The following is a 12,551-nucleotide window of genomic DNA, read 5'->3' as shown; positions in this document are numbered from 1 at the left end:
CATTAAGAGGGCTTGCATGGTAGCTAAAACAATCTTTAATTTCTCCTTGTAAATACAGGGTTTACAAAATGCCTCTTCCTTTATCTTGTACTGCAATTTTGTGGTGGACAAGGGAGACTGCTTCTCTATATGGAACTAGATTTTTATGTTGCTGTCTCATAGGATGTTTTGGATGCCTTTCCTGGCATTTGTAGTGAAAGATAAAATGTATGTTAGCTGAATGGCCCATACTTATTCTCTAGTACAGTACTTTGTTTCTCCTACTATGGGAAATTGCAGTCATATTACCTCTGTTGCAGAAAAGATAAGGGACAATTGAAGGTTTAAAAATACTCCGGGGGGGTAAATGCATCAAGCTGAAAGTTTCTGGCAGGTTTGAAAAGTGGAGATGTTGCCTATAGCAACCAATCAGATTCTAGCTATACATTTGTAGAATGTACTAAATTAATAACATCTGATTGGTTGCTGTAGGCAACATCTCCACTTTTCAAATCTGCCGGAAACTCTCAGCTTGATGCATTTACCCCTTGGTGTTGAGCACTTATATCTGACAACTAGTTTGGAACATCCCTTAATAAGTCAAAATAATTTCTTCAGTGACAGAGGCACCAATTACTGACTAAATGCTGTTGGTGATAATCCAATATGAGCACCACCTTAGAAATAAATTGATTTATGTATAGGCCTTCACAGCTAGTATTAGTAGCAGGCAGATGTTTAATATTGGGCCTATATACTAGTGTGTGTCTTTAGGAATATCACTTATTTGGCTGGCTACATACAGTTCAATCAGTTTATATGTATATATTTAGTAATTGGAGTGCAGGCTTGCGAATCATTTAAATATATTCATATATTCCTTAAGTTAAAATAGACAAAATATAATGTATACATTTAAAACATGTTCATTCACTAATACTATTTAATATGTGAATGAATTTAAAAAAAAAAATTGCATTCCTTTTTGCTATGACAGAATTTTTAGTACTGGTCATGAATAGAAAGCAAACGACAAAGACCTCATGCTGCTATTTTGCCATGCTTGCAGGTATGATGCTGAAGTAGCGCACAGCAGGAGCTCCAGGGTTGCACAACTTTGCACTTATTTTCAACAAAAATACAAGCACCTCTGCCGCCTGGAGCGGGCAGAATCCTGTCAGAAGAAATACCGCCACACATTCCGGAAAGCTTTGCAGAAAGCGGCCAGCAGAGAGCCAGAGTCCACAGGGCAGATGATGCAAGAACTGCACAGGGCTGCACGCATGAGGACCAGGTGAGGGACATGCGAAATTGGTGGGGTTATTACCACCATTTATTCTATTGGCCGATGTGTAAATTCACCATTTTTATTTTCCACTGTATTTCCCACTGTATCTGAAGGTGATGGCATAGAGAAGTATTAGTCAAAGTACAAACCTATGGTAGCACATATCACTCAATGGTAGTTAGTATACTTAATAAAACCTCCATATTATATTATTTAAGAGACACCTAACCAAATGGGTGTTAAATAAGGAGAGAGAAAAACAAGGCAGCCTGCCTGTGTCCTTTATGTAATTACAGATAGTACCAGTATGTAAAATGTCTATACATGGTGAGATCTGCACACAATCCTTTATGCATACAATTAAATAAGATTTTATTTTTAAGATTAAATGAGAAATTCATTCTTGCCTTACATGAGGGAAATCATCCTGTCCTGTTTTCTATAGCTACAGTAGCATTTGTACACATTAATTAGGGTATGTACTTAACAATGGTCAAAAAATGGCATAGTAGAATGGTGGCAGAAGTTTATCCATAGATACCCATGTGATCACTGTGGGGTCTGAAGGTGTATAGGGCTCTATGGGTTTGAAATGGGTAACTCCTCATTGTCTCAGGCTATGCTGAAATGATGCAGCCGAGCCACAGAGGATGTATTGTTTGCAGAGAAGGGAACTGGTATAGAGGAGCTTGATTTCTGGAACTAGTGGTGCTAAGAATCTGGGGTATCTTATGAATAGTGAATGTCAGGAACAGCTGACATGGGCTATACAACAATGTCCATTACACTTTTCTTAGCCTGTCACTGTGACCACTGATTGGCTCACAGGTCATACTCTGTTCAGAAGCAGAATCCCAACCTTGCTGTCCCATAAGGGCAGATGCACTGGCAAGTAACTGCGCTTCAGAATACATGGTAAGTCAATTACACCTACAAAATCGAAGGATATTTCTTCACATAGCTGACTGTCTTTGATCTGTTACAAATACTATTGCTCTAACCCTGCAATGATATATAAATAGTTAATGTTTAATATATGTTAGACCACTTCCCCAAAAAATCTGCAATTGGGCTAAAAATATTTATAAAAACATTTATTTTTGTGTGTTATATTTCATTTTGGTATGGATTTACCTTTTTTTTTTTTTTTAAATTGTATTTTGTCAAGTTGATTACCAAGTCTATGTGTTGCCTACTTTTTAGTCTTCTGTTAACTTCCATTTTAATGAATGGTTTTGCTGTTTCAGTTACAGACCGATTCAACCAGAACTCAGAGAAACAGAACCCACCCTCTGCAGTGCAACAGTAAGGAGTGAAGCATGCTCAAACAGAGCCCTCCCATATACGAGACACTGTTTTCAGCGTATCCTTTTCAAAATGAGATGCTATTTTTCTAGAGGAGAGAGCAGAATGGTATGCCCCATAGACCTTGTGTTTCTTGTCTATTAAATTTACTTCAAGCTTTTATATTTTTGTGTGAGCTCTTTTCTAGTCTGAACAACAGGAAGCAAGCCTATGTAAGACATACACACATCACCATTTATTTATATAGCGCCACTGATTCCGTAGCGCTGTACAGAGAACTCATTCACTTCAGTCCCTGCCCCATTGGAGCTTACAGTCTAAATTCCCTAATATACACAGAGAGAGAGAGAGACTAGGGTCAATTTTGATAGCAGCCAATTAACCTACTAGTATGTTTTTGGAGTGTGGGAGGAAACCCACTTCAGGGATTCATGGATATTGTGGCCCCTGGTCCCTTCAAATCGGAATTGAAGAAGGCAGAGTGATAGGGGGTAAACATTTTGTCCCTTGCTTCAGAAGATCATTTAGAAAAGCCACAAGTCCTCCGCCTTATTGTATACAAAGAAATTAACCAGGTAAGCAAGTACTTTGGGGTGACTTAACCTCCTTTATACAGAATATTTCTTTAGGCTATCGCCTTCCTCTAAATGGTTGAAACATCACTCATGCTATTCCCTACACTTCTGAGATTTGGAGCTCAGTAACCACAATTCTACAGCCAGTATGAAGTGTGTGGAGCCTATCTTACTGGAAACTGCTGATAATTTCACAATTTACATAGGAGAACTGATCTTATGAAATGTACCATGCCATCTTCTGATTTATTACAAACAATTGCAAGCAGCTAGTAGGGGGCCTGTATGTATGTATGTATGTATGTATGTATGTATGTATGCTTCAGTCGTTTGGATTAATAACAATACTTGTCTAAAAAATTCACATTTAAAGACACTCAGTATTGTTCTTAACAGCATGTCAGATATCCTGTCTAACAGCTCTCAGCAGCTTTTCAACAGTTGTACAGCAAAGTTTGCAGATGGTCAACAATGTTCTGTACCCGTCTTTGACATCACACATCAGACTCCTCTATGTGAAGAACATGCCAAGAAAATGGTATGCCAGACATAAATAATTTACAATAAGCATGTTAAGTATTTTTTTTTTAAAGTTTGTGTTTACAGGTGCACTGTTGCTACTGCTGTCTGTCAAGTGATCTTGTTGCTGTTGGGTGACAGAGTGGTTAGCATTGTTGCCTCAGCACTGGGGAGGGTTTATTGACTTCTGACAAAAATCTAATCTATATGTGTGATATAGAGTGTAGGCTAAAGGCTGAACTCCAGTGTGGCACAGATTGATGTAAAGCGCTGAGTAATGTATAGGCGCTAAATAAATAAAAGGTTAATCATAATGTTCACCTATGGTAACTTGGGACTCTGACTGACTACCTTACTGCGACTTTGGTACCAGGGCAATGGTCAGGATGGCTAGACTGTCTTTCCACTCTATAACTGTTAGCTAGACCTTGGGAGAAGGGGAAAATAAACAGACCTTTGTTTTCATATAATTGATTTGTATGGCTTCCACAGCCAGCAGTAGTGAGGGATGCAAGCTTAAAAAGTCCAAAATACCAAAAACAGGCAAATCCTAACTAATCAAATGCATACTGTGAAGCTGATGGCTATCAGAAGTCTCCAAGGTGTTATGTGACCATCCGAAGTGACTTCTGATATTCTTTTCATTTTACAGTACAGGTACATTATTCCTTTCTACCACACAAGTGATGGTAATATATGTGTAATATACGTCTGATTATATAATTTCTGTGTAAACAGTGAATTCTGATGTCCTGCTTATCACTACTATAAACTACAGTATTAGAAATCACCTTGGATTTCTATGACATGTATAACAGTTCTTGGCCCAAAGCATTGTGCTTGTATTTGGTCACAAAACTCAGTGGCTTCTAATATCCATATAACTTGCAGTAAGTAAGTTATGTAATATATATGGTATAATGAACTCAAAGTATGAAACAAATCAAGTTGATGATATAAAATGATCCTCATGGGAAACTTTGATATTCTATATGTATCCATGTCATATGTGTTTAAAATTCCAATAAAATATAGCTAAATCACATTTTCACTTGATGATTATTCTTCCTTGATACAGCTAGTTACTTCACAAATTAATTATTTTGCACAGGTCTTGGACAGTAATGCTCAAGTGAATTCTTTTTAACTGTCTCCTGTCTCATAACCAGGATAATTTCCTGCGAGGGGACAATTCACGTAAAGTTCAGCACCAGCAGCAGAGGAAGCCCAGAAAAAAGACAAAGCCCCCGGCGCTTACCAAAAAGCATAAGAAAAAGAGGAGGCGGGGTCCCAGAAGGCCCCAGAAACCCATTCCACCTGCAGTGCCCCAAGGCAACCTCTGTATGCCCAGCAGCCTCTCACTGCCAGTGGAGGTCGCCAGTATAAGGTTGGTATCTGGATCTTATTAAAGCATATTAAGAGAGAACCATGGCAAAAGACCTGGATAACCTCCAATCTCTTTGTTGATTACAGACACCATTATTATCCCAGTAAAACTGTGTTCACTTCTACTCCGCCTTTACATTCTCACTCCCTGTATCTACACAAGCAAATCCACATATAGCTATGTGATTTTGTTTAGTGCACTCGCCAAACCTCTTGATGTTTAAAGAATATTTATTTTTATTTTTTCTCTAATTGGCTGCATTGGGTGATTTGTAATGGTTACAAAAAAATGAAACACCTCAATAGACTGGAATAGTTACATTCTCACCTGCATGCTTTGAAAGTGTCCCGGGTTCCACCCATGGCCGGATTAAGGGGGGGGGCACGTGCCCCGGGCCCCCTCTCTCTGAGGTTCCCGCCGCCGGCTGGGAGGAGAGAAGCAGCTACAAGTCGGCGATTTTTTTTTTTTTATTTTTTTTTTTAAATTTATTTATTTTATTTTTTTTCACTGTTTAATAAGATTTTATTAATCGTGCAAGAGCCGCAAGGTCTGATGAGGGAATGATGTTAAGTGGCGCGATGACATCACATAATCTTTTTCTTACCGCTACTCTGTGATGTCAGGGAATCTCTCAGCTGGCATCCTCCTCGTCCGATACCTGATCTCTGGTAATGACGCGCAGGTTATTGGCTCACACGCTGGTGAGGGTGGTACAGTTGGTCATTAGGTCGGAGATCCCCTGCAGTGTGACCCCTGAACCATCCAGACTTAACTAGACAATCGGCACCTGTGTCAGGAATCGCAGACCATTATTAGTGACAGGCGTTGACTTTCAAAATATTTTTGCACTTCCGGAGACCCAGCTTTAGTAAATTATCACCAAGAACTATATCGGAGAGACCAAGAACCTGGAGGTGTGAAAGATGAGGGATACAATAGAATACCCCTCTACTGGTCACATTAGTCTGGTCCAGGCTTAAGTGTTCCAAGAGCTTCAGTCCCTGTAGATGGAGCAGTCTGGCGTCTGACACTGATGTGTTACACAGGGAGAGGACTCGCAGGTTTGTTGGCTCAGAGATGTGTTGCACTCCCCGATCTGTAATGTGAGTATGATCCGTCAGGTCCAAACCTAAGAGACCTCTCAGATGGGGGAGAGAGGGAGAGGGAGAGGGGGGGTTGGGAGGGAGAGAAAGTGTGTTTGTTGATGGGACCTTTAATTAAATGCTGTGCTGGTTTCGGACTATTATTCAATTTGGGTCTAAGTTTGGGGAGAAGGAGGGCTAATTTATTAAACGTGAATATGAAATATTGTCAGCAATGGTTTGTGTGAAATGGGTTTATTCGTTACATGTGAATGCTATTAATTTATTGCTGGGCTGTTTTGTGGGGAGGGAAATAGGTCTTTTTATTAAATGTGTATGCTATTAATTCAATGTCAGGGCTAGTTGGGAGAAACAGTTATATTATTAGATTTGTATATTATTAATTTTATATTCAAGCCTATTTGCAGGGAGGTAGGCCTACCTATTAAATGTGGATGCTATTGATTTAATGCCAGGGCTGTTTTACATTTTCACAAACATTCCAGGATCTACACTAGCAACAACTGAGTTTAAGACACCAGCAGCCACAGGTGATGAAAGTGAAAAGAACAGGTAGGAGAGAACAGGACAGTCTGCCAACTGTCCTGAATCTGGTGGGGCAGTTCCGAATTGTGGTGACTGTCTTCTTAGTCAAGATTTGGTCCAACTGCAAGGACAGTTGGGAGGTATGTTCTGCTTCACACTGTACTACTGGTGAGGGCAGAGCTGCCTGCACCTAATAGTAGTGCACACAGTATTGTCTGTGTATATGTCTAAAATTACAGCTATAGTACACCTTAGGGGCCCCCCTGTCTAAAGTGCCGTGGCCCCCCATTGCCTTTATCCAGCTCTGGTTCCACCATTTATGAAATTATATGCATGCTTTGAAAAGAAAAACTTCTGAAATTCTCATAGTTTATTTTTTGTATATTACGTTTTATTATCTAGCATTAATGTATTCAGAGTTCTGTGTTCTATAAAAGTTTTGAAGTCCCAGTACTGATTGTGTGTGTGTGTGTGTGTGTGTGTGTGTGTGTGTGTGTGTGTGTGAAGCCCACAGAGAGCTGTGGCTGCAGTGAGCAGGACACTAATATTGTAGCAATTTCTCCTGAACCCCCCCTCTTTTCCACCTCCTTTCCCAAGGTGCATCAAGAGTCCAGCAGTGTAGCAGTCACTTGCTCCCTGGTTTCTTGGCTTAGAATTTGGAGGGGGCAGTCTTTTACACAGTCAACTGTATGATTGTCTGTTTGCACTGCTGACTTCAATTGTGATGTGCCACAGATGGGCATAAACTGAAATGGGGAACAATGTTTTGTCAACAGGGCTTTCCTCTGAGCTTTGTAGAACTCTGTTTCAATAAAGTTGATATTACCCACTACCCATACAGGCAAGCAGAGTTTCAGAGTCTATGCAAAGTAAGGAATGTAAATGTGCCTAATACTCACATTTTTATGTGTATATGTTTTAACGGTGTTTAAAGGGACAATCTCCTAAAAATCATGTTTAAGAGAAATTCCGCTTCTGGACATATCGTCAATATCTTATCTGCCACCATCCCAGTGTGTAGCAAAAAGAAGCTCAAATAGGGCGCTTCTCTGGGAGATATAAAACACAAACAAGGGTGCCAAAAGACTAATATTCTTTGAATATACAGCCAAATTTCTGCAGCTTCCACTTGGCCTAATCCAAAGAGTGGAGCCCTAATTCAAAGAAAATAGCCACTTACTGTGACTATTTACTTTGGACTAGGGCTGCAGGGTAGCAAGCAGAGAGTCAACTCTTAATGTGGGTTCACATTTGTATATAGTGGCACGACTCTGCCATTCCATTCCCACCCCCTCACACACTAACCGCTGTGTGAGGGGGTGGGAAGGGGGAATAAAGCCACAAAATCGTTTTTATTTAAGTATATAGCTCCTTGAGCATTGGAAACAGTTACACAACCATTTTATTTTAGTGCTTTAAATGTATTGATGATACCTTCCTTCCCTAAGTTAGATATTTTCTGATTGGTTGCCAAGCCTAGCTTACTATTATCTGTAGGTTTGGGTAAGCTATATATTTTTTCCACAATGTGAAATGGGGAAGTGATAGGTAGAAATTCTTAACTAGTATTCCTTCTTTATTGCAGGAGTCCATCCACACCAGAGTTGAGCACAGAAGAGCTACCCGATGACATCACTAGTGAGATTACAGACATTCCCCATGATTTAGAACTAAATCAGGAAGATTTTTCTGATGTCCTCCCACGTCTGCCTGATGACCTCCAAGACTTTGATTTCTTTGAAGGTGCTATTGTATTATATAAGCTGCTTCTAACCTTGTCATTCTCAATTTGTCGCTGTATTTATTGTTCTATATTTTTGTTAATTAAAAAACTAGTCAAACCTATTAAGAAAAACAACAAGCTCACATTTGAATCTAAACTACACATATATATTGTTTTGATTGTTTGGGGGGGGGGGGTTCTTTCTAGTTTTATTTATTTAAAAAAAATTTTTTTTAAAATCAGTGCTTTGCAGTACATTCCAAGTATCTAGCAATCCATTTTATTCCTTTCTAGTTTTGTAACATAAACAAATGTTTTATTACCAGCATGTTGTGAAATGTCAGACTTTTGTCTGAAAAACACAGACAGGCTTTTGGTTGATGAAAAATTAGCAAATGATCAGGACACCACTATCATGGCTTACCTTTTCTGTAGTCCTTTGCGGGTGATTGTAGTGTGAACAATCCTGAGGCGCATATTCAATTGTCCGCGGGATTGCCGAAAAGTTATTACGCTAATCCTGCGCGGGAAAAAAACGTTAATACGGTAATTTACTCGCTGGATTTCAGCTCGCAGCTCAGGGAGAGATTACCGTATTAACGGTAATATTTTTGGAGCGCTCGATCCGGAATACAATTTAATACCCCCCTTAGAATCTTGAAAAAACGATCACCATGAGGACAATGTTTGTTTGTTTTTTAACTTTTTATTTATAACAGCAGATGTGTATAAAGCACAACAGTTCATGTCACATATAGTATCCAAGTACCAGAAATACAAAATATAAAAGCTCAGATAAGAAAAATAAAAAACACAGAAGAACAACAGAAAACATATAAATATAGTTTTCACAACCAAGTACATTCCAGGAGGGAGTTAAAGATCTACAAGGTGATTATTGAAGTAGAAAGTTTTCCCAAGTCCAAAGGTACATCTTGTACCGTTGTACATATCCAGCAAATAGAGCAAACTGCCAGAATTGTTATTTTTGTTGGGGGTAAAGGGGGGAGGAGGAAGGAGGGAAGGGAAGGGACAGTCCAAGTTGGGTATGTATCCTTGTCTGAGAACTGACAATGTTTGTTTTTAACAAAATAAATTTAAGGGAAAAAAATAGTTTTCTAGTACAGAGAAATCATTACGCCAAATATTGTTTTCGGTTAAAGTTGTGTTAATAGATTGTGCAAAGTTATCTTATCACAGCAAAGTTCAAGTTGTGAGCCCTTAAGTAATTCTAGCTATGGGCTACCAGCCTATTAAAGGTGCCAGACAATTTTATCCTTGGTATTTTTGTTTTATTATCTAACAATAGGACTAATCCATATTTTATAGGTAAGAATGGAGAACTTCTTCCTACTACCGAAGAGGCAGAAGAGTTGGAAAGGGCTCTTCAAGCTGTTACATCTCTGGAATGTCTGAGTTCCATTGCAGTACTAGCCCAAGCTGATGGTGTTACTAGTCAGGACCTCTCAGACCGTGGAATAACATCATATTCTTCAGGTGCTGGAGGCCCTGATATCCAATCATTGAGTCGAGGAGATCACACAGACCTTGGAGAACTACTCAATGGGCGTATGGTTCATGAAAACTTTACCAGTCTGGAACTGGATGAAAACCTCCTTGGTCGTGCTACCTTGTCTAGCCCTTCTGCACCTCTGAGCGGGCATATTCATAGACCGTTTTCATCCTCCGTCAATGTTGGCCTTACTTCTGCCACTCTGATAAGCCACAGCTCGCTTGAAGAGAGGTCTTTCACGGGTACATATCATGGATTACATGAAAGCAGCCATGCATCCCAGAGGCCTCTACCTGCAGAGATTTTGAGCAAAGCAGAAAATGTAATCACCTCAAAACAGCAATACAGCACTGACCATTCACATTCGTCTCCCCAAGGAAGCCATTATGACAGTGAGCATGTGCCGTCACCATATAGCGACCAAATGACGTCCCCGCATGCTGCCTCATTTAGTGATGGCTTAGCCGCTACTTTTTCTTCAGAGGTTCCCATTATTACCCAGCACTTGCTTACCACTCAGCTGGAGGTACCTCTAAGTGGGGTGGTAAATCACCGATCTCACTGGGGAAACCTTCCTGTGAACCTTGGTGATCCATCAGCATTTAGCGCCTTCATCAGCTCTGATGGACACCTACTTTCCACTTCTCTGTCCACCCCTCAAACTGTGTCTCATTCAGAGGCTACACAGCCTACCTTCTCCACTGTGACCCCTAATAGCTCCAACATGCTTCCGGGGTTACCGCAGACAAGTTTTAGCGGCCTAAGCCCCTCTCCCTCTGAACTCATGGATTCCACATCTCCCAAACAACAGCTCCCTCAATTCATTGCAGCCTTTGGACATCAGCTGACTTCACACAGTGGCATCCCCAAAGACCTGCAACCCAGCCATAGCTCAATTGCTCCTCCTGCAGGATTCACTGTAACAGGTGCCACAGCTACTAGTACCAACAACACCTCTTCTTTCACAAAACCCAATTGAAATCTTTGCCTGTTTCGTAAACAAACATGTTTGATGGGAAATGGCTATCATTTTCTGCTAGTTTTGCTCTTACCTTATTTTCCCTGAAATATTTTTTTGTTCACTTTGAATGGAGGAGTTTGTTCTCTACAATGTCCTCTTTGTGCTTTAATAGCACTGGTGCTCCTATTATCCTTGTCTGTTTGCTTCCCCGTTTTTATTCTCAGAGAAATGGCATTGGGTTCTTACAAGTTCTCTGCTTAACTCTGGACCACAGGAAATATGCCTAATTTCTTTTACTACCTGATATTTGTATTCTGATTCCACATTGTCAATGCATAGTTATAGATCCATGTCAGTAGACAGTCACCAAGGAGAAACAGTCTTATGTGGAAAAGCAGTAAGTGTGCAATACTTCACACTCATATTTAATGCAGTATGAACCCAGTGTCCTTTTCTAAAAGAATTAAGCTAACCTAATCGTGTTCGCTATGTGTGTGTGAGTGTTTATGTATGTATGTATGTATGTATGTGTGTTCTAGAGTCTGGAGAAGTTCAACAGGTCTGAAGGGAGGTGTCACTAGAAATATTGCTTCTTAATTTTGCATCAATTTCATGTTTCCTGTTGGCCTTACACTAAATGCTTGGATCATAAGTGGAATATACATTTATGGCATGAATAGGGCATAGAAGATTTAAGTGATTGGAGTGAGCTAACATATAATGTGCTATTTGGTTCCGTTAAGTTCAAGGCTAAACCTGGAAAACTTTCTCCATTCCAACACATCTTTGTTTAGTGTCTATCCCCCAGTCAGGATTTTGCACATCAGCCCTCATTAATTTGTAGTAAACAAGATGAGTATGCTACTTATTCCGTTAAGCTAACATTTTTAAAGAGCTTCATCATGGTATATGAATTCTTGTTTTGTAAGCGTGCTTATGCATGTGGGAGGGGGGGGGGTTCTATTTGAAAATGGTAGGTATCTATGGTTGAATGTATTGGTTGTCAAATGGTAAACTGGTAGAAATTAGGGCACCTTTTCTGCCTTTGCTTGCAGACATTGGTGTTCACCAGTTGGCCTTTGTTAAATCAATATTTTTGGTAACTTAATTCTATTGCTTATTTAAGGAACAGTTGTCTTGTTCAAACTTCAAAATGTGTACCCCCAACTGATCTGCCTATTCAGTAGAACAGTTGCATTATTTTGGTTTGTGTTTAAAATGATCCCCTTAATATTTAAATACTATTTATAATCCAGAATTGCTTTCGTAAAGAACCTTGAGCAAGACCGTTTTAATTTATATTGAAAGTATAGTAAATTTCAAACCTTTTAGTTTTACTTAATAATAAGCATTCAATCCCTGTAAAAGTAAGGTGGGCCTTTTGGTTAGAAAAAAAGACAAACCTCTCTAGTTGGGTGCCTTCATTTTATGTTTTTTTATTTTTCTGTCTAATCCATTCATTTTCAATTTTGTGTTTTTAAATAATGAAAGCTGATGAAGCTGCCTAATTCTTTTACTCAGAACTCCAAGCAGATTTCAGTAAAACAATAGCCACAACAATCCATTTCAGTTGAGAAGATATGTAGTTTTACGGACTAGTGGAATGTGGGCGCAAAAACAAACAGAATGTGGTCCCAAGTAAATCTTTGCCCATTAGGGTTTGCAGAGATATT

At 39.5% G+C, this 12,551-nt stretch overlaps 1 protein-coding gene across 1 annotated transcript in view; it reads left to right on the top strand.

Annotated features, from left to right (window-relative positions):
• The window catches only part of INO80D (INO80 complex subunit D), a 33,804-nt gene extending 21,982 nt beyond the window's left edge, over window positions 1-11,822 (top strand). The window contains exons 6-11 of the mRNA XM_075180199.1: window positions 1,049-1,273; window positions 2,515-2,630; window positions 3,552-3,685; window positions 4,836-5,053; window positions 8,267-8,424; window positions 9,734-11,822. Of these exons, the coding sequence (XP_075036300.1) occupies window positions 1,049-1,273; window positions 2,515-2,630; window positions 3,552-3,685; window positions 4,836-5,053; window positions 8,267-8,424; window positions 9,734-10,896 (2,014 nt within the window). The 3' untranslated portion in view covers window positions 10,897-11,822. The remainder of the gene's footprint in view (window positions 1-1,048; window positions 1,274-2,514; window positions 2,631-3,551; window positions 3,686-4,835; window positions 5,054-8,266; window positions 8,425-9,733) is intronic.
• Window positions 11,823-12,551: the final 729 nt, after the last annotated feature.

Source organism: Mixophyes fleayi, chromosome 7 (genome assembly GCF_038048845.1).
Source record: "Mixophyes fleayi isolate aMixFle1 chromosome 7, aMixFle1.hap1, whole genome shotgun sequence".
NCBI lineage: Eukaryota > Metazoa > Chordata > Amphibia > Anura > Limnodynastidae > Mixophyes > Mixophyes fleayi.
The sequence above is the reverse complement of the archived record's forward strand: the minus strand, read 5'-3'. Positions and strand labels throughout refer to the sequence as shown.